Source organism: Sarcophilus harrisii, chromosome 1 (assembly GCF_902635505.1).
Source record: "Sarcophilus harrisii chromosome 1, mSarHar1.11, whole genome shotgun sequence".
Lineage (NCBI taxonomy): Eukaryota > Metazoa > Chordata > Mammalia > Dasyuromorphia > Dasyuridae > Sarcophilus > Sarcophilus harrisii.
Window position 1 is genome coordinate 152403803 of NC_045426.1, and position 21619 is coordinate 152425421.

At 35.7% G+C, this 21619-nt stretch overlaps 1 protein-coding gene and 1 pseudogene across 3 annotated transcripts; both read right to left on the reverse strand.

Moving 5' to 3' along the window:
• Positions 1–893: 893 nt before the first annotated feature.
• Positions 894–21085, reverse strand: DIMT1 (DIMT1 rRNA methyltransferase and ribosome maturation factor). Of its 3 annotated transcripts, none has more exons than XM_031965442.1 (12): positions 20938–21085; positions 18522–18595; positions 16867–16953; positions 14833–14894; positions 14649–14742; positions 14516–14565; positions 9528–9651; positions 9295–9387; positions 8884–8948; positions 4821–4884; positions 4198–4304; positions 894–1956 (listed from the first exon to the last, which is right to left on the reverse strand). In XM_031965442.1, exons 1-12 carry the CDS (start codon positions 21002–21004, stop codon positions 1914–1916), a joined length of 930 nt encoding a protein of 309 aa, XP_031821302.1. In that variant the 5' UTR covers positions 21005–21085; the 3' UTR covers positions 894–1913. The 3 variants fall into 3 exon arrangements, with proteins under 3 accessions (XP_031821302.1, XP_031821309.1, XP_031821318.1); XM_031965449.1 differs by having other exon boundaries at positions 20885–20971; XM_031965458.1 differs by lacking the exon at positions 18522–18595 and having other exon boundaries at positions 20938–20995.
• Positions 4894–7763, reverse strand: LOC100918857 (annotated as a pseudogene).
• Positions 21086–21619: the final 534 nt, after the last annotated feature.

A 21619-nucleotide genomic window follows, 5' to 3' on the forward strand; every position in this document is an offset into this window, starting at 1 on the left:
TGCTAATGGATACTTCCAAGTGGGGAGGGTAGTAAGTAGCCTACATACATTGTGCTCAGACCTGAAATAAGAGAATAAGAGCTTGCCCATGTTCACATAGCTAATAACAAGTGGGATTTGAAAACCCAGATATGATTCCACATTCAGTATTCCTTCCACCCTGTCAAATATACCTAAACTAGTCACTTATAAAAGGGCTAATTTCTAATTCAACTTTTTTGAGTTAGTGATAAGATTAGATTGCTTAACTGGAGAAATCTTGCTTGAAGCAAACTTGAGTTTACATAACATGCACAAGAGTTAAGTATGATTTTAAAGTATGGGGTTCCTGACATTTAAAATAAGTTTTTAAAAGCATATCACAATTGAAGTATGGATCTATTACTACCGATGTGAACATTAAGATTGAGAACTGGCATACAAAAAGTCCTTATTTTAATGCAGTTTATAATTTAGAACAGTAAAAATTAACAAATATTGCCAACATAAAGGCGCAGTTAATGTCTCGTGGCTAGCCAAGCAATAGTCTGATAAAAGCAGATTTAAATCTGGACACCATAAATGTTGACGATTCAAGACAGTTGGAAGTAAGGGGACCAAACTTTGCTACACTGTACATAAAGTACATAACATTTTGGGATTCCATTAAAGCAAGATATTAAAAAGTGAAAAAGTCTGAATTTTAGATTTATTTATTTTCTGTGTTATAAACAATGATCCACTTTAATGCAGTTTTACATTAAGGCCACTAAACTAATGGTCCTCAGCACTGTAAATTGTTTAAAACTGCAAGAGATTTTCCTCATTCAATAATTTCCTATATTAATGAAATCACAGCAGGTTCAGTCCTAATCCTTTGAAATTGTCTTTACAGAATTTTTTTTAATTGAGTAATTGTCTTTCCTAGTTGTAAGATAATTTTATAGTACTTCTCTTTGAATGTTAAACAAAAAAACAAAGCCAAGGAAAACTTGTAGAGTTTTATTTTCTTTGTTATTTATATGTATATAAAAGATACACCCAAATCATTGGAGCATATAATTTTTGTGAGGTGATTGATAATCCTACCAGTGAGACTTCTGGTTAGTCAGCAAGTGTCATATCTGGGAAAGAGCTTATAGATCTTCTAATCTTAACTCCCTCATTTGACCATGAGGAAATTTGAGGTCCAGAAAATGAAATATCTTGCCTGAAGTTGTCACATGGGTGTTGCAATATCAGAGATAAACTGAGAATTAATCCCAGGATCCAAATTTCTCTCAATATGCCACTCTACCTACTGCAATGGGAAGGGAAACTAAACTAAGCTCAAGAAGGTAAGAAGGACAGATAGATGCAGATGAATAAATGAAAAAGAAAAGTTCATGACAAGAAAGATGAATATTAAATAAATGGGAGAAGACTGGATAAAGAAAATAGAAAAGCTTATCTTATATTTAAAAGACAGCTCATCTATTCCAATAAGTAAACAAAAAAGAAACGGCTCCTAAAAATATAATTACCACAATAAATAAGAGATGTTTTAGAACGTGAACAGGTAGAAGTGAAAAGATTCATGTGGTGTTTGTGCGTAATTGCGGCTGTTAACTTTTGGAAAGAATTGTATTTGATCTGGAAGGTCAATGACTTGGCCACTCCATGCCCAAAGTTACATAAAGACTGAATCCTTTAAAAAAAAAAAAAAAAAAAAAAAAAAAAAAAAAAAAAAAAAAAAAAAAAAAAACAGAACAAATTTGCCCTTAAAAAAAAAATTTACATTAGGTTGAGAGGTGAGTTTTAGTTATAAAATCTGCAAGGTGTTTGGTGGTTATCTTTGTGAAAAATAGAGGTTCACCATCTTCATTTTATCAATAATCCAAGAAAGTAAAATTACAGTTTCTTGTAAAGTTCAGAGTATCCTCTTTTTAGTCAGCCTAAGAAAAATGGATGCCTTCTGCATTGAACACATGTAGCAGTCTGGAAAAAAAAAAAAGATGAACATGAAAAAGTAGGTAATAACCCCAAAAGGCCTATACTGATTAAAATTTTGTGCGTGGAAGAACAAAGTCTTAAGTTCCTAACAGTTCACTTAGTTTAAGCAATATTTGATTTTTAAAAATCAGTACTAAAAAACCCTTGACAATCCATTATAATAAATTCGATATAAAAATACACCTGAGGCCAAGAAGAACTCGGGTTCAATTAATCCCTTTTGACTTATTTTTTTATCTGTGTGGCTATGGGCAAATTTTCAGGGCCCTAGTCAACTAAGATTTCAAAAGTTACAAGTGAATTGCTGATTTGCATGAAGGAAGAAATTCCCATACCAGTACTTAATTCCCAGATGAAATCACTTCAGAACTGAAAACAAAAAGGGGGGAATGCTCTCTGCATTCAACTGTGACTGCTAAAAACTTATTAGGCTGCCATTCATTTCTAATCACTGAGTTTAGTCTATTGAGGCTTACATTTTGTAGTTAAGTTGAAGAGCTCTTAATCCCTAGTGTCCCATAGTATCATGAATTTAGAATTGAAAGTATCAGAGGGTATTGCAACTTTTTACTTTGCAGATGAGAAAATAGAGATGGAAGGTTTAATGTCTCTTTGCCCAAGGTCACCTAGGCAGAATTCACATTGAAAACGCCATTGTAATTGCAAATCGAGTACAATTTATTTATCAGCTTCCCAAAGCAAGAACCCAATATGATGTGGAAGGCCATCCCATATAATGGAAGGTTTTGTGCTGCCTATTGGAATTAAGTGGAGGGAAAGTTCTTAATGTACAGATACAGATAGAAATGGAAAACCAGGAATTTCCCATGGTTTCACAAGGGCTTGTAGAGTCATGTTTATCTCTGTAACCCTATTAAAGATTTTTTTTGGTTATCATTGCACCACATTTGCCCTTCACAAAACTTTAGGGTAGAATTTTTAAAAAAGACAAAAGCTGGCTGAGATTAGTCAACATGTGCCTGGAGATACACAGAGAGACAAAATAGAATCTTTGCTATTGAGGGGCTCCCAATCTAAGAGGTAGATGACAAATAGCTACTTAAAGCCTCCATTTTCATGCTATACCTCTTAATTAGGAAGAATAGGAAGTTGTATCTGGCAAAGAAGGATGTTATAATGGAAAGAGAACATTAGGTTTAATTTGCATTCACTACTTTCTAGGTATGACCAAGACATTTCATTCCTATAAACCTACTTTATCTCCCACCTAGGGATAATACCTGTAGTACTTAACTCATAGGACTGTTAGGAAAATCCAATGGGAATGTCTAGTGGTTTGTATACCTTCAAAGTGCTATGTAAGTAAATAAATGCCAGCTCTTATTAGGGCACGTATAATGTGGGTCTCTAGTTGCCCATAAGGTTTTTTTTTTTAACTTCTTGTGAGGAGAATGAAATGAATACTAAAAGATGCAACTATACCTTGCTAGATAAGTTTCTAGAATTAACATCTAATTCCACAGTATCAAATCAAGAAACTTAAATGTGTGTACCATTTGACTGACAGCAAACCATTTGTATTTTATCAACAAAGCCAAGTCAAACAGAGAATTAAGACAATTACTGGGCTGCTGAAGGGCATAATTCTCCCAAACACAAGCATGGCTGATTCGGGGAAAATATTACCGTTAGAATTACCCAAATAATTATTTCACTTAGCCTCACGATCTAGTTGTGACTAGATGAGCAGCCACAATGATCAGCCATATATAGATACTACAGTGGCTGCCACCTTTTCATGCTCGGTTTCCTGGCTATGGTTAGCACCAGGACAGAAAGAAAGCACACAAAAGTCTATTCTGTGGGATCAGATTCCTATACCTCAGCTAAGGAAATGTAAATCAATAGCTGCTACTTTAGCACTCCTCCGGCTGATAAGTTTATTAAGCAGACAGGCTCCTAAAGGAATACTGAAAAAGCTACGAATAAAAGTCAGTTAAAATTTCCCCTTAACTCAGAGGTTATCTACTGTCTCTGTTTCTCATTACTGGTTTTTGAATAAAATCTTTTGTGCTGGGGCTAGCCAGCCTCCATCTACTACACCAAATACTATTTCATGCAACACAAGTCCTATGCAACAGGTTTTCCAAGTAGCCCCTCTGTGTTGCTCTTATCCAATGGCCTTTAAATACAGCATCTGAAGGTGTCAAGAGTACAGAAATGTAAATGTATTTAAATCATTTAGAAAAATTAAAATGTAATTACCTAATGAAGTCATCAATGTCCATGGAACGGGCCCGTTTGTCACTAAAATCTGTACCCGTTAGGATGTTCTGTATTTTATCTGCAATGCTGAAATCTTCTGGTATTGCCTATCAACACAGGATGCAGAATAAATGAACACAATATCTTGCAATGCAGCTACTTTGACTCTTTTTTGGGGGGGTTCATGCAAGTAATAAAAATGACTTTTAGTTTATGTGTGATAATATGGAAAAAGATTGTAATTAATACAGATAAAATGAATCTTTTGAATATATAGGTTGTATAGAGAAGCAATAAGGTCCCTCCCAAATCAAATTTTCTGATTCTTTGTTATAATTAGGTGACCTCCTCCCATTCCAAAAGACCTAATTACACCTTTAAGAACATATTTATTGTCCTCATGTTCTTATCTTCAAAATGGAAATAATTTATAAATTCTAGATAAAAACATTGCTCACAAACAGAAATTACATATAGTTGCATCAATCTACCAGAACCAGAATTAAAATGTTTACAATATAGACATTATAATGCTTTGTTACATTTGATGAAGAATTTGCTTGAAGAAAAAAAGGCATCACAGAAGAGGATCTATAACCTTTGAGGGAATATTTTCTACTTACAATATTGTGGACTGAACAATGAATTCGATAATTTTTTTCCAAAAGCTGTTGCACTGCACTCGACCTATGGCGATATAAAATTTTATTAACAGAACTGCCAAATTTGAGTTTCAGAAGATTCCTTTCAATATATTTATGTTTAGTGAAAGATGAATGTTATGCTTTCATAAAATTTAAATGTTTCATATTTAAATTAATGAAAATACTAAACTGGTCATATTTCACACATTAATAATAACCATTTTTATAGCACTTTATGATTTGCAAAATATTCACTACTCATCAAAGGATTGAGAGTTGGAAGGCATCTTAGAGAATATTTAATTCAACATCCTAATTTTGCAAAAGTTCAGTGGAAAAGCAGTGACTTATCCAAGCTAAGAGGCACAGTTAGAATTTGTACCCAGGTCTTTTAAGAATAAACCCCGTGTCCTTTCTGTTGTCCCACACTGTCATATTCTACATCTATTATTTGATTTGTGGTCCCTCACAAAATCCTAGTGAGGTAGCTAGTGAAATTATTAAACCCATTTTATAGGCGATGAAATTGAACCTCAAAAGAAATTGTAACTGCTACTAGCTGTATGACATGATCTATGACTCAAGCCCAGGTCTAACTCCAAATCCACTGATCTTTGTGCTGCATGGCAGCTGCCTCCATAACAAAGGGACTAAAAGAAATAAAAAGGAAACAAGGCTTAAAAGTACCCTTGTCTTGTGGTTTTGTGAAACCTGGGTACAAACTGTACAAACTGATAAAGGGTGAATTTAGTAGAACCAGGAGAACTGTGTATATGATAAGAATATTGTGAAAACAAAGAACTTTGAAAGGCTAAAGGATGCTGATGGATACAATCTCCAGTTATGATTGCAGAGAATCAGTAGAAAATATGCTACCCCATCTCCTAGCATAAAAGGATGGACTTACCATTTAAAACCTACACAAACACAATATACATATATATCTGTAGTATGTATATAGATGATGCTGTCAGTTTAAAGAACTTGAATCTTTAATGTCCATCTGATTAATTATCCTAAGAAACCCAACACTGCATAAGTAGTCTACTTATGAAGTACAGTGCTCTTATTTTAGGCAGTCTTTTATTTTTTTAATATATAAATACTAATGAAATCAAATCACTCATTAAAAAGATGCAGCTTAAATGAGGGATATTTTCAATATGTATGTTGAACTTGCTCAATGAAACTCTTAAGTTGTAGAAAAGCAGTTATATTTCCTACTTCAATTATTTACAAAATCTTTGGTAATGACCATTATATTTCAGATTTTTTTTGACCTACTCTGAACTTATGAGGTGTAGTCAAGACAGACTAGAGGTAATAAGGATGAATATTCTTTTGTTTGTTTGAAGGCAAGGGTGTCCTCTCAAAATCAGTGTTAGAAACCATAAGCATCCTATTTAAGAATTCTAGACAGGAGAAAAAATTAATGTAGTCAATTTCAGTTTATGCTAAGCTGAAAATGTTTTTCATCTGACTTGCTTGTTGTCATTCCTCTAGATCAATTATGTTTAATTCTTCTAGTTCATCCAAATCCTTTCCAGTAAAAAGGTTTTCAACAGGAACAGCACCAATACCTCCATCTTCCTGTTCTTCATTTTCTTTCAAATCACTTTGTTCTCCATTTTCTTCCTCAGCTTTTGAAGCTTCACTCAATTATTTCCAACCTTCTCTACTGAAATATGTGTACTGAATCTTTCAAGAGTAGCCAAAGTAAGATCAATCTCATCCACGGCCTTTGGAATATACTGGCCCAAATCTATATCATTTACCCTTACCAGATCTTCAACCTCATTACCACCTGTTCCTTGAATATACTAGATATCATTTGCTTCTTTATCATCATCATTAACCAGCTCAGGACAAAATTCAAACATTTCATGACCACTGATCAGTGTTTTTTCTGCTTTAAAGTTTATTTTTTTCTTTCCATATCTTGTTCAAGCTTAGCAATCTTTTTTTGTCTTTTCCTTTTTTTTCCCATGCAAAAAAAGATTCTAAAGTGATCCTAAGGGAGAATATCTCTTTTTATTAAATCTTCTAATGAAATTGCATCTTCTTTTTATCTTTTTTTAATACAAAACCACGAGGAAGAACATGGTGATATATATATATATATATAATTATCACCACCCCCAGGGCAAATCCAAAAGCAGGCATATTTGTTGTGAAAACAAACTAAAAAAATATCATCAAGAAAATGCTTGCACACGATTTGAGTTTTTGGTTTTTTCTCTTCTGCCTTGCCATGCTACTTATTCACCACTTCTAGCTTTTTCTCATCCCAATTATCCATGGTATTCTTTATCTCTTGCATCTATATAAACTTTGTTTTTCACATTTTCTTCCCAGAGATGAATCGTGGGAGAACTTACATTTATCTCTTTTGCCCTTGTTTGAAAAATGCACATAGTACTGATTTGGGATCTGTATCTTTATTTTTTTTCTGAGCAGCAAATACTGGTTTGAATAGTTCATTTAGCTCCTGAAGTTCTTTCTTCTTGTCATCTTTCTTCAATTTTTTATCATCTTCATTTTGGCAGCTTGTCCTGGATTTTGTTGACCAAATTTAACTTAATGAGTTACAGCCTTGATGAACTGTTGCTTTGCTCCTTTCTTATTTTTCAAACCAAAAGTTTTGACCTCAATGATTTTCTCCCTCTTTTTTCTGCTCTTTTTTGCTGCCCCTAGCCTGAGCCTGTTTTGGGGGGGCATGGCAGAGAGGACCCATGTTCGGGGCACTACACTGCTCAAGCCTGAAAGGAGGGGAATAGGGAAAGGGAAGGCCACTGCCTCCACCACTGGCCCTCTCCCCAAGCAAGGCCCAACCTGAAATACTTCCAATCTTTCATTTTTTTGGTTTTGCTTGACTGATTTTGATGTCTCAATGAATCAGTCATTTCTATTTGTTCAGTTCTGATTTTTAGTGAGTTATTTTCTTCATTAGATTTTTTTTATTTCTTTTTGTATATGTCCAATTGAGTTTTTAAATGAGTTGTTTTGCTCTATGGAGTTTTTTTCCATTTCACTAATTTTTTTTTTAGTGAGTGATTTTCTTTTTCCAATTCACAAATTCTGTGTCCCTGCACTTCTTGGAAGTTTACCTTTTCCAATTCACATTGGAAGCTGTTGCTCTCTTGCATAACTTCTCTTTCCTTTCCCCATTTTTTCTTCTAGTTCTCTTTTAAGGTTTTTAATAGTCTCTTCTAGGAGAGCCTTTTGTATTGGGGATCAACAATTGTCTGGAGTCTGTCTGCTATTAGTCTTTTCAGGGTTGAAAAGCTGCTCTCTTTCTGTATAGAAACTATCAATCGTTACTCATTTTTTAAAGCCTGTAGCGTCTGCCTTCAGGGCCAGAAGGTTACCAGCTTCCTCTGCAGAGCAGTGATAGGTATATGGATGGGTAGCTGTCCTGCCAGCTGACTACAGAAAGATGGAAGGTACTGGAGTGCTCTGGGAAAGAGTTCCCCACCCAGAAGTAAGTCAGGTCTGAGGGCAGAGCTGGGAAAGTGCCCTGCAAAGAACCCCTGCTGTATGGGATAATGATTGCCCTGGGGCTAGATGCTGATCAGTGAGTTTCACTATCCCAAGCCAAATCCCACCCTGGGGCTGGGGCTATTAGCAGCTGAGCAGTGAGTGGCCCTGCAGGGACTGGATGTGTTTCTGCCCCAGGAAGCACAGTCCTGCTGGGGAAGTTCTATTGCCCCCAGGCTGAGCCCTTCTCTGTACAAATTAGAGGCTTCCCCACAGCCCCGCTGCCATGCAGATTTGTAACTGCTCCTGCAAAAGTCCCAAACTGCAGGATGTGGCTGCAGGGCTGTGTTATGGTTTGCCTACAACCTGAAATACTTCAAGAAATCCCAGTATCCTCCTCAAATTTATTACTTCAATTCAAGCTAACACATAAGGCTTGCTACAGAAACATGTTGGTGCTATATTAGCCATTGTGATTTTAAAAGCTTAATAATGTCTGGACCTGTATACTGTAAAGTAGCTGTTTATATCACATAATTAGTAACACTAATTAGGGGGGACTTACTTAAATGCTGCAGACAGAGTTTTGTTTTTCCGCACAAATGTTATCCTCACTAGACCATCCCACTCCTGAAACAGATTGATATTGTTTTTACACATCAAAAAGTTGTCAGTTTACGATACTGTCTCCATGAAAAAAACCCTTATTATGTCCCCCAAGCGAATAATGATTGAAATACAAATGTATAATACCAAAAGACCAAGTCAAATAGAAAGGAGCAGTTGTTCAGAAATAATCTTCAAAATTAATGTGGTCCCAACAAAAAGGTAAAAATCTCCTGAATTTCCTACTGAGCACTAGTGGCACACAACTCCTAATGTTACCAGGCCTGGTCACTGCTTATAATTTCCTTCTTCTGAATGATGGCCCTACACTCTTGTGCAGCCTAATGGTCTGGCTTTGTTTTAACCTTACCTGGAAATTGATGGGTGGTGGTGGGTTCTTAGGTTCTATCCTTACCACACTTGACTCAACTTTTGGTGGAGGTCTGAAGTTATTCTTCCCAATCTGTTCATCACAAAATGAGAATCAGGTTTCATTTTGTTTATTTATTTTTCTGATTTAGTGACTAAAATCACTGTACTGAGAAGCTCAACTTTGGATGAAAGGATCAAGCTAATTTTCTCTATGGATTACATTTCACTTACTTTCATCAGATGATCTACTCGTGCTAGTAATTGGGTATTAATGGAAAGTCTGCAGTACAATTTGTCTCCTGGTTTTGCAACCAAACGGAGAGCAAATTCTCTCTGGAACATAAGTACAGCACACCTGAGAAGAAAACAAATGGAAAGGAAAACGTTCACTTTTCATTAAGAACACATGACCATAACAATAGTACTCGATAAAATGTTCATTTATTATATGCAAGACATTCTGCTGGCACTAGAGATTCAAAGACAAAAAAGAAAAGGTCAACATACAAATTAGGAAAGGCCTTTTGGTGAAGTTGATACCTATGCTTTAAAGTGAAGGACCTGCAATAACATCACACAATATTCCAAGAAAGAAGTAAAAAGGCCACACTTCCCTCTAGAAGCATACAAAGCTTGGCCCTAACATCAAGTACTAAATAGGCTAGAAGAACAAGCAAACAGTACAAAAATCTCAGCAGTAAAGAGTTTCTATGGTAGCAAAAAAGCTCAAGATACAATCCCAGAAAAGAATGACTCCAAATAATCTACACACAAAACCTCAGAAATAAACATAGGTTAGACATAAATCCAATCAGATTCCTGAAGATATGAAAATTTCTGTTATTGTTGTTTTTAAAAATAGTTGGGGTATCTCATTGTTCCAATGGATAGAGCACCAGCCCTGAAGTCAGGAGGACCTGAGTTCAAATCCAGCCTCAGACACTTAACACCTATTTCTAGCTGTGTGACCTGGGCAAGTCACTTAACCCTAAGGACCTCAGCACAAAAAAAATTTTTAAAAATTTAAAAGAGTTAAAAATATTTTTATAAATAAAGTGAGAATGCTTGAGGAAAAAATAATGAATAAAAAATTATATAATTGGAAAGGAAATTAGCAATTTGGCAATAAATTTTCTGAAAATCAGAATGGACCAAATGGAAGCCAATGATTCCATGGGATAACAAAAAATGTTGGATGTTAAGAGACTAAACAAAAATTATGTTATAGCAAAAACAACTGACCTAGGAAAAAAACTGAAGAGAAAAAAAATTATCATTAGACTACTTGAAAAACATAACCAAGAAAAAAAAAGAATATAAATGTAGTATTTCAAAATTTTTTAGAAGAAACCAGAGGGCAAAGCGGAAAAAGAATTCACCAGATACAACCTCAAAATGAAAAATCTCAGGAACATCAAAGTCAAAATCTAGAGCTTCTAAGCAAAGAAAAAAAAAAAAACAAAGTAATCAAAAAGAAAAAAAATTCAAATGTTGAGCAGCCAGAATCACATATAATTTAGCCACTGCTAAAAAGGAACAGAAAACTTAGAACAAAATATCCCAGAAGGCAAAAATTATACAGGTTTACAGCCATAAATAATTTACCCTAAAAAAAAAAAAAGAGAGAGAGAGAGAGAGATTTAATGTTAGGTCTTTCTAACTCTAGCCCTGGAACTTTATCCATTGTGCTACCTAATTGCCTGTCAGAAAAATGGAAAGGTAAGATAAGAAGACAAATTATAAAGAAATTTAAATGCCAAAACAAATATAATTGATCCTTGGAGGTAATTCTTGATTTCTGTTTAGGACAGAGTTTTTGAGAAGACTACAGAACATCCCGTTTCAGATGTCTAAAAGGCATTTGGCGATTCAGGGTTAGAGGGCAGGAAAGAAACCAAAGCAGGATCTATAAATCTGATAACCATATTCATAGAACTGATAATTCAACCCAAGGAAGCTAATAAGATTACCAAGCAAAGGAATATAGAACTGGAGTTCTTAACATTTTCTGTATCACTTACTCTTTTGGCATTCTGGCGAAACTATATTAACATCTTCTCAAAATAATATTTTTTAATGTGTAAATAAAAACAAAGAATTACAAAAGAAACTAAATATATTAAAAATGACTATATATATGTTTATTTATTTAAAAGTTCAAGGACATCCCTAGAATAGAGGGAAAAGAAAATAGAGTTAGTTTAAAGCCTAGGAGGAAATCCACAATTAGAAAGTTATGGCAGGGATGAAGATCCGGCAAAGATCAGATGAGTATGAGAAGAACCAGGAGGAAGCAGTGTAATGAAAATCTATAGAGGAGAGAGTATTTAGAGAGACATGATCAATCTGCCAAGTGCTACAGAGAGGGCTAGAAGGATGAGGATTTAGCAATTAAGTTGTCAAGAATTTTAGCTGAATTATGAGGGTAGGAACTAGATTGGGAAGACCTAGAAAGAGAGAGAGAAGAAAAGAAGTGAAGGTACTCTGGTTGTAGGCAGCAGCAGAGAAGAAGCCAGCAGATGGGAAGAAACTGAAGATAAAGATCTGAGATTCCCATACACACACACACACAGACAACTAATAAAAAAGATCAAAAGCCATTCACCTTAAGTGGTCAAAGGATACCAATAGTTCTCAAAAGAACTGCCAAGTAATAATCACATAAAGTTCCCCAGTGAATGCCTAGAATGACTAAATAAGGTATGGTACATGAATAGAATAGTGTATTACTATGCTATAAGAAAGTAATATTCTTTCTATAACAACTGAAATCTGCAACATGAGTTCAAATTCAGCCTCAGACACTGACTAGCTGTCCTTGGGCACATCACTTAACCTCTGTTTGCCCTAATTTCCTCAACCGTAAAATGGAGATCAAAATAGCACCTACCTCACTAGGTGGTTATGAAGATCAAATGAGTATTTGTAAAAACCTCTTTGCACAGTAACTAGCACATAGTAAGCATATATAAATTCTTAGCTTATTCCCTTCCACTCCCCCCACCCTACAATGTAAACAAACAGAAAGACCACCAAGAATACCACAAAGGAAACAGAATGCTGTGACATAATGACCAAACTTGACCCCAAAATATGTAAATGAGTAAGAAGCTCATTCGTGTATGTGAAGACGTGAGAGATTATTGTAAATACCAAGACTTTTTATATGTTGGTGAGTTTTGCTAATTTTTTTCCCTCTTATATTTTTTGTTTTAAGAAATGATGCTTTGTGAGGAAGAAAGGCAAGAGATGCCCTGGGAAATATAAATAACGTAAAAATAAAAGATACCAAAACAATTATTTTTTTAAAAATAAAAAAGTTCCATTCAGTCTTTGATTTTGCTAAATATCTGACAAAGGCCAAATTAGAATAATGAGGGACATTCAGAAGTGAATTTCAAAGCAAGAAAAACCTCACTCCCTCTAAAGTGTGAAAGGAAGTAAAAAGACTTAGAATAATTCCCACTAAAAGCAAAACTTGGTGCGTTAGTTTTAGTTTTAGGAATGAGTAAATGCTGACACAAGTGTCTGTCTAAATATATGTGATCAACCCTCAACTAAGAAAATATAAACATCTTCTAAATGTAATTGACTTAGTTTTAAAAGGAACAAATTTCTAAAATATCTAGCATCTGAACCCAACTGGAAAAGTTGTTAGTAGCACAAGTTTAGAGCAAAGATACCATCTAGCCTAGCCCTCTCATTTAAAAGCAACCCAACGCTCAGAAGCTTAACAGAGGTTAAGTGGATTGCCCAAAGTTACAGTTAATATCAAAGGAGGGACAGAAACCCAGGTTCTCCTCAGTCCTCGCCTGTTGCACTGTCCATGGTGCCTCTCAAATTATATTGGCCAATGAAGAAGAAAAAAATAAGAAAAAAAGACTCTTGCTCCTGAATTTTATTCTAAGAATAACACTTAAGACTACAGAAAAACATACACATACCTCAAAATAAGGGGCACTTTTTTAATGTAAATTTGTTATGTTGTAATGGGAAAAAAAATTGGTTTTACATATTGAGTTACTATGACATTTCTTCAGCTCAGGAAAAGTGAGAGTTCAGAAAAGGGAAAGCTTCATGAAAGAGATAGCATCTGAGCTGGACCTTTATAGATAATCTAATGTGGGTAAAATGTAAGCTGTGTATAAGGAGCCAATGGTAAAGAAGAATGAAAAGTTGTTTTGCATCATACTGGAAAGGCCAATCTCACTTCTATATAAGTAGTACAATATAAGAAGTTGGGGATACAGACACAAAAAAAGCAAACAACCTCCTCTTAAGAAGCTTCCATACTAATATTATTGTTCTGTAAGAAATGGCCAGCAGGAGGAATACAGAGAGGGTTGGAGAGACTTACATGAACTGATGCTGAGGGAAATGAGCAGAACCAGAAGATCATTATATACTTCAACAACGATACTGTATGAGGATGTATTCTGATGGAAGTGGATATCTTTGACAAAGAGATCTAATTCAGTTTCAATTGATCAATGATGGACAGAAGCAGCTACACCCAAAGAAAGAACACTAGGAAATAAGTGTAAAATGTTTGGATTTTTGTTTTTCTTCCCGGGTTATTTTTACCTTCTGAATCCAACTCTTCCTGTGCAACAAGAGAACTGTTAGGTTCTGTACATATATATTGTATCTAAGATATACTGTGACATATTTAACATGTATAGGACTGCTTGCCATCTGGGGGAGGGGTGGAGAGGGAGGGGAAAAGTCAGAACAGAACTGTGAGTGCAAGGGATAATGTTGTAAAAAATGACCCAGGCATGGGTTCTGTCAATAAAAAGTTATAATTATTAAAATTAAATTAAATTTAAAAATGAAAAAAAAAAAAAAAAAAGAAGCTTCCATACTAAATACTTATTTTTATTATCAAGAGACATTGGAGAGACCCGGAAGAATTTTGAATTGATGAATGGTTTTCTCCAAGCTGTGCATTAAGTAATTAGTTCAGTCACTCTATATTACTGGGAAAAAATGGGGAAAATCAATTAGGAGGTTACTATGATAGTTCAAGTATGAGGAAATGGGGTCCTGAGCTAAGGTAGGAGGAATGGAATAGAAAGGATGGAAAATAGAAGGACATTTACATACTTTCACTAACTTCAACAGCATTAACCTGACATTTTGGGAAGGAATTCATTGAAAATAAATCAAATAGAAGCAACCAGTCTTTCGGAAATGCTGTAGACATTTTTCTGACATACCTAAAAAATGGTCTATGAAGTAACAGCTTGAAGACAAATGGGGAAGAGATCTGCAAAAGAGAGTAATGATGTGATTCTAGGGAATGCTAATAAAACAATCTTTAATTGTGATTTGTCTGTTACTGTACTATACCTGATAAGGCAAATTGGCCACACATGCATCAAAGAATGGTAAGTCGGTTTTCAACACATCACCAACCATTACTTGAAGTTTGCTTGCCTGAGGCCTGCCAATTGGACAAAAAAAAAAAATTTCTTTTTATTACACAAACATGATTTTGAAAGACAAAACTATTAATAGTATTATTTATACTCACGTTCCCTGAACTCTTTTGTGAAGTTCAGCTACGAGCCTTGGGTCAAGTTCACAAGCAACTACCTGGAATTGAGAAATGATAAAAATATTTGGTTAAACATAACTTGATCATTAAAATTTATTATTTCAACAGTAAAAATGATGAAACATTCTAACAACTTTTTAATTCAAATACATTGTACTCTAATCCTTCCCTTTTTCTTCTAAAAAGTACCTTAAAAGTATCCTTAAAAATACAGGATTTACTCAGGCAGTTTTCAGAACCAGAAATCAAAGCTATGAAAAAATTCTCTAAATCACTAAAAAAGGCAGAGAAATGAAAATTAAAACAACTCTTACATACTACCTCATACCTATAAGACAGGCTAACAGGTCAGAAAAGGAAAATTATAAATGATAGAGGGGATGTAGAAAAATAGGGATACTAATGAATGCTTGGTGGAGTTGTGAACACCAATCATTCTGAAGAATAATAACTATTTCCAAAGAGCTATATAACTGTGCATACCTTCAATCCAGAAATACCACTATTCAGTCTATATAGCAAACAAACCAAAGAAAAAGAAAAAGGAACTATCTGTAGTAATAAATAACTGGAAACTGAAGGGATGTCTATCAGTTGGGGAATGGCTAAACAAGTTGTGGTATGCAATTGAGATGGAATAATACTGTGCAATAAAAAAGGAAGAGGATGATGACTTCAGAAAAACCTGGGAAGACTTATATGAATTGATGCAAAATGAAATGAGCAGAACCTATACCCAATAATAGCACTATGGTAACAATGTTCAACTGTGAAAGACTTAGTTACTCTAAGTAATATTATGACTCACAGTTTCAAAGTACTCCTGATGAAAAATGCCATCCACATTCAGATAGAGAACTGATGAACTCTGAGTTACAGAATGTAGTATTTTTTTTGTTATTTTCTTGCCTTTTTTTTTTTTTTTTTTTTTTTTGCAATATGCTTAATGTGGAAATGTTTTACATGACAAACATGAGTAATTGGTATCATACAGCTTGCCTTTTCAGTGGGTGGGGTAGGAACTGCAAGGAGAGAGAGAATTTGGAACTCAAAATTTTTAAAAGGAATTTCTGAAAATGAAATTTTAAAAAGTTACAAGAATGGAGATTTATTTTCTTATGAAATCTCACCAAAAACATAAAAACACTATATTGTTTAATCTGGCTCAAAACAAAGTGAATTGGCATCAGTTTTCATTGATAGTACACAAGTACAACATTTCTCTTCTGCTAATGTTCTTGACAGAGACAATATGAATAGCCAATATTTACATATTCCCAAAAGCAAAAACATATAAATATTATACTTGTCTATTTTCAGAACCAAGACCTTGGGATAATCTTTTCAAGATAAAGGTATGAAACAGAAAAGCACCACTGGATAAAATATTACAATTCAGATATATATCAGATAAAGCTAAAACTGTGATTTCAAACTGCACCTCAACTGGGGATCTATTTACTATTCAGGAAAATCCTTTCCATATGAAACTTAAGATTAAGAAATCAAAGTAGCAATAGTTTTGCTGAATAAGGATATTTAGGATATTTCCCTAACATGGTCATGTTAGGATAAAACACCAAAGTTAGAGCCAAGGTTAATCCAATATTATTGTAATTCATAAAATTAAAATTTTTAGACTTGTTTAAAGCTGAAAAATATGATTCACTTTGCTGAAATAGTACTTTTAAATGCCAAAATGTTTAAACTTTTAAGTCTTTAATAAATGCCTTTTTTATTCATTATTGGATCAAAGAGTATGGAGATGTTTTTTAAACAACATACCAAATTGAAATCCAGAGCAGTTGGATCACTTTGCAAATCTACCAACAATGCACAAATATGCATAACTTAACACTAACATTTTCTTTAACTACTTACAATATCTTTATCATTTTGCAGGGAACAAAGTGAAAACCAAGTTGTTTTAATTTGCCAAAATGTTTAAATTTAAAGGTAAGACATCAAAATAAATGTTTAAAATTTATATTTCTAAATTTTAAAACAGACCTTTTTAACTTTTTCTAGTAGTTTCACAGTCATGTTTCCAGTTCCAGGACCAACTTCTAAGACCACATCTGTTGGTCTTAAGGCAGCCTAAAAACAAGCACAAAGATCTTAGGACTTTATTTCAGGTAAAGATATAAATATTATCATATGACATCATACAAAACTAAATTATCAAGTAACTAAATAACCCCAGTCAAGTAGAGGGGATTTTAGCTTACATTAAGGAATGCATAGTGCATGGCTTAACAAAATGTTTTTAAGAATTTTTTTTTTTAAGGGGGATAAATGTTTATTAATTGATTAAGGGCATATAAGTATACAGTTAGGCAGAGTAAAGAAAGCAAAGTCAAAAACCCCACAACATAATGATTACAATCATGTAAATGAAGCTCCTATGTTGGACCATAGGGTGTGTTGGCACACACCCCTTTTTAAAGGAGAATCAAAATAAACAAGTGACAGAAAGCAGATAACAAATCTTTCATGCTATTGTGGTAGGTGAACTGTGAATTTTGGAGGGCTTATCTGCTATATCATCTATAGAAATGACTGTTAAATCTATATAGTTAACCATTAACCTCCTAAAATCTGGTCCCATATAGCCAAGTGTTCACTGAACATTTTCACCTGGCTATCCCACAAGCATTTAAACTCAGTATTTTCAAAAGAGAATTCATTATCAATTGCCCTCTATACATCCCTATTTCTGGTAAGGGCAATATCACTATGCCAGTCATTCAGATTACAAACTAAGAATCAATCATCCTTGGCTTTCCTCTTTATTTTCACCTCTTCCCCTAAACTAACCCATTGCCAAATCTTGCCCATTCCTTACATAACATCTTTACATAATGCTCTACCTTCTACTCACACAGCCACTACTGAATTTGGGAGTATCAATCCTCATCTGACTCACTGCAATAGTTTCCTAAGTAATCTCCCTTTTTTTCTTTCACTCCTCTACAATCTACCTTCCACATAGTTGCTAAAAGAATCTTCATAAGTCAGTGTCCTCAAAAATCCTCAGTGGCTCCCAATTCTCTCTAAGATAAATCACAACTCTTACCCAAGTTAAGTCCTTAAAGTCCTCCATGATCTGGTTCAATCTACCTTTCAAAAGTCCCACAAATTACTTGATTTCCTTCATGAACTCTACATTCTAGCAAAACAGCTCTATTAAAGGTCCCCAAACTCTACATCCCATCTTCTGTTTCTGTATAGTCATACAAATACCCTACACTTGTGTGTACTTTCTCTGTTCTGCTATATCAAAATCATCACCTTCCTTCAAAAGTCAGTTTAGACACCAAAAGAGCTTTTCCTAATTCTTTCCAGTTAGTGCTGTGTCCTTTAAAAAAATTTTACATTGACTTGTCAGTATATATATATATATACATATATATGTATATATTTGTTGTTGTTATTGTTGTTGTTCCCATTAAAATGTCACTTTCTTGATAGCAAGGATTATTCTGTTGTATTATTTGCCACTATACCTCCAGTGCCTTGTACACAGGAGGTTCTCTACCACATTTGTTGAATCGAAGACAACATATGAAACATAATGCACTATAACTTTTTTTAAAAAGGCACATTCTAAAGAAAAAAGCTTTGATTTCCTTCTCAGTCTTCAACAAAACTCAATTTATACAAACCTTATCAATGATGCTATTGACAATGAGAGGATTTTTCAAAATATGCTGGCCAAGTCCAGTATTAAACATGACACCTATAGAAAACCACAAACCAAATTTGTTATACAACAAATCATGCTGCTACTACATCATTTATAAAAAAGAAGGGGTTGCCCTGATTGAGGAATAGTTGAATAAAAGTGTGATCTTTGTAAGCATGAAATCTACACTACCCCAAATGTATGAAAATAAGTATTATGACCTGAAAAACAGACTGAAAGACCCTAAAGAGTTTTTCTAAGGTTGATAAACTTTGTATAATCTTATTGATGGTTGCTTCTAGGATTTTATTTACATTTGTTACTACCAAACGATGACTCAAGTTAGAAGTGAAAGGAATAGAAAAAAACTACTTCCAAAAATCTAAATGATATGGGAAATATTTAGAAGCACCCCCTTTAAAAAAAAAATAGCTTTTTATTTTCAAAATATATGTAAATAGTTTTCAACATTCACCCTTGCAAAACTTTTGTGTTTCAACTTTTTTCTCCCTCCCCTCCCAAAACAGCAAGTAATTTAATATATGTTAACATATGCAATTAGGAATAGAAAAAAACTGCTTCCAAAAGTATAAATGATCTGGGAAATATTTAGAAGCACCCCTTTTAAAAAATAATGGATTTTTATTTTCAAAATATATGTAAATAGTTTTCAACATTCAATTAGAAGCAACCCTCTTGAGGAAAGATGACCAATTTGGAGAACGACTGGAAAAAAGTGAATGCAAAGAAATAATACTACTCCATGAGAAACAAGTAATATGAAAAATTCTAAGAGAAATGAGAAGACATATAAAATGACGTAAACACAAGCTAGAAAATTCTATACAGGACCACAACAATGTAAATGGAAAGAACAAAAAAACTAAATTGAGCATTGAATAACAGCTTTAATTCCAAACTGCACTTCCCTTCTTTACAGAGAAAAGGGCCTATGGGTGTGAAATACTGTATATACTGTCAGATAATTGTTTTATTTCTTGTTTTTGCTGAACCTTTTTTTTAAACCTTTTTTATTCTTTGTTAAAAGGGGCATCTCCATGGGCAGAGAAAGAGAAAAAAAGAGTATGAATGAAATTGATGTAAAAAATAAAACACTTAGTTTTTATAGATTTTTTTAATTATCAGTATTCTTTCGTTCCCCTTCTAAGAAAGTTACCTCCCGCGTCACTATTTCTTTAAAAAGTAGGTGAAGGGGCTGGATTAAATGACCTATAAACTTTCTCTTTCAACTCTAACAAGAGTATTAGAAGAAGTATGAAATCACAAGATGTGGAACCGGAAGGAACCTTACTTTAATTTAACCTTATTTTACAGAAACTGAAGTCCACCAAGAAAGATAAAATGACACATAATAAGCAGCAAGCAAAGCCCAGATTCTCTATATCCAATTCTAGCGCATCCTTGTCTAAGTCATGTTACCTTGCACATAGAGGGTCTCCGTTGTTCTCTTCCTCTCTAATATCTAAAATCTTGTCCTGGAAGGACCATTAGAGTTTAAGGAATCCAACCCCTCATTTGACACTTGAGGAAACCGAAATCCAGAGAGATTGAATCATTTAAGAGATACTAAGTGGCAGAGGTGGGATCCGAACCCATGTCCTCACATTCCAAACCCCTTGATTGTTTGTAAACTCTAATTCCCTTCTCCCTTTCGCAGAAACAGAAAACAGAAGATGAGCTCTGAACTCACGTCCCCCAGCGCCAAATCCCTTGATTAGAGGCAGGTAGGTGGCGCAGTGAATCGAGCGCTGGGCCTGAAGTCAGGAAGACCCGAGTTCAAACCCAGACTCAGACTCTTACTAGCTGTGCGACCCTTGGCAACTCACTTCACCTCTGCCTGCCTCGTTTTCCTCATTAATAAAACGGGGGTATAGCAGCGGCTCGCTCCTTTGCGCTTATTCCCCCTCTCGGCGTCCATTACACCCACCACCCAGCCAGCCCGGCCCCTCCGTTAAAGGCACGCGCCTCCTTTGTAGGCACCCCCAGGGGCAGTACCGGGCTCACAGCAAACCTCGGCGGTCTGTGGTTGAAACTGACCCAGTGCTCCCTTGGGACGGATCAGAAACGAGGCGCCAAGTTTGGGAAGCTGAATGAGCTGGAGACGCAGACCAATGCCAACGGAGAGCCGGGCAGCACCCGATGCTGGGCCCGTGCTGGGGCAGCCACTACACGCCCACCGCGCGGGACACCGAGCCCAGAGCCGGGGAAAGCCCTTCGCCACTGCCTTCACTAGGGCGCCCCGCGGAACCCGCGCTTAGTGCAACCCCCACTCCCAGGCAGCTTCGCGCGCGAGTCCCGGGCCTGGGCAGGGACTAGAGGTACCTCCATCTCTCCCTTCTTTCTCCGGGTCTTTTCTGTTCTTCCCTACCCCTTACCGCCAGGACTCTTCTGCTCCCGCCGCTCCTGGCGTCGGCCGCTGGTCACCGACTTCCCCTTCGGCATCTTGACGAGGAATCTGCGCTCAGCGCCGGGAGACCCAGCAGTCACTTCCAGCCACGTGGGGGAAGGGGCAAGGGAAAAGCTCAAGGCTCCGCCCCTCTTCCCACCCTCACTCTTTTCTCCGCCCACACCCCGCCCCTCCAAACAAGAGTGTATGCCGGGAAATGTAGTTTTTACTCCCGAGACGGCCCAGAGAATCGGAAGTCATGATCTATAATGGCCCAGAAACGTCGCGTTACGGCATTCCGACCATTCGGATTGGGCGGTCCTGGGAGGAAGAGTGGATCAATAAGACTGCGACTGCGCTGCGATCTGGGCGGGCTTTTGGAAGCACCTGTTAGTCCCAGAAGGAAAGCTCAGATCCCCGCTGTCGCTTTTGCACCCCCGCCCTCCTCGCGCCGGAGACCGAGGAGGAGGTTGAATTTACAAGCCCGGCGCTGCTTTTTTCCCCAACTAGATCTCAAGATGTCAAAAAGACACCTTTAGAGGGGCTGGGTCTGGTGGCAAGGGTTGTCCTTGTTGAGTTGATGGGAATTATTCTTGCACGTGTGATGCATAAGAATAAAGTACGGGGAACGGATTGTGACAGAGAGCTTGTACTTAATTAAGGAGGTAGGT

Bases quoted from the DNA above. Each gene is read 5' to 3' on its own strand.
- DIMT1 (XM_031965442.1), bottom strand. From the start codon at position 21,004: ATGCCGAAGGGGAAGTCGGTGACCAGCGGCCGACGCCAGGAGCGGCGG. The intron at 14,743-14,832 runs GTGAGTATAAAT...TCCAATTGGCAG, and splicing joins CACAAAAGAGTTCAGGGAAC to GCCTCAGGCAAGCAAACTTC. The intron at 8,949-9,294 runs GTAAGGTTAAAA...AATCTGTTTCAG, and splicing joins CACCACCCATCAATTTCCAG to GAGTGGGATGGTCTAGTGAG.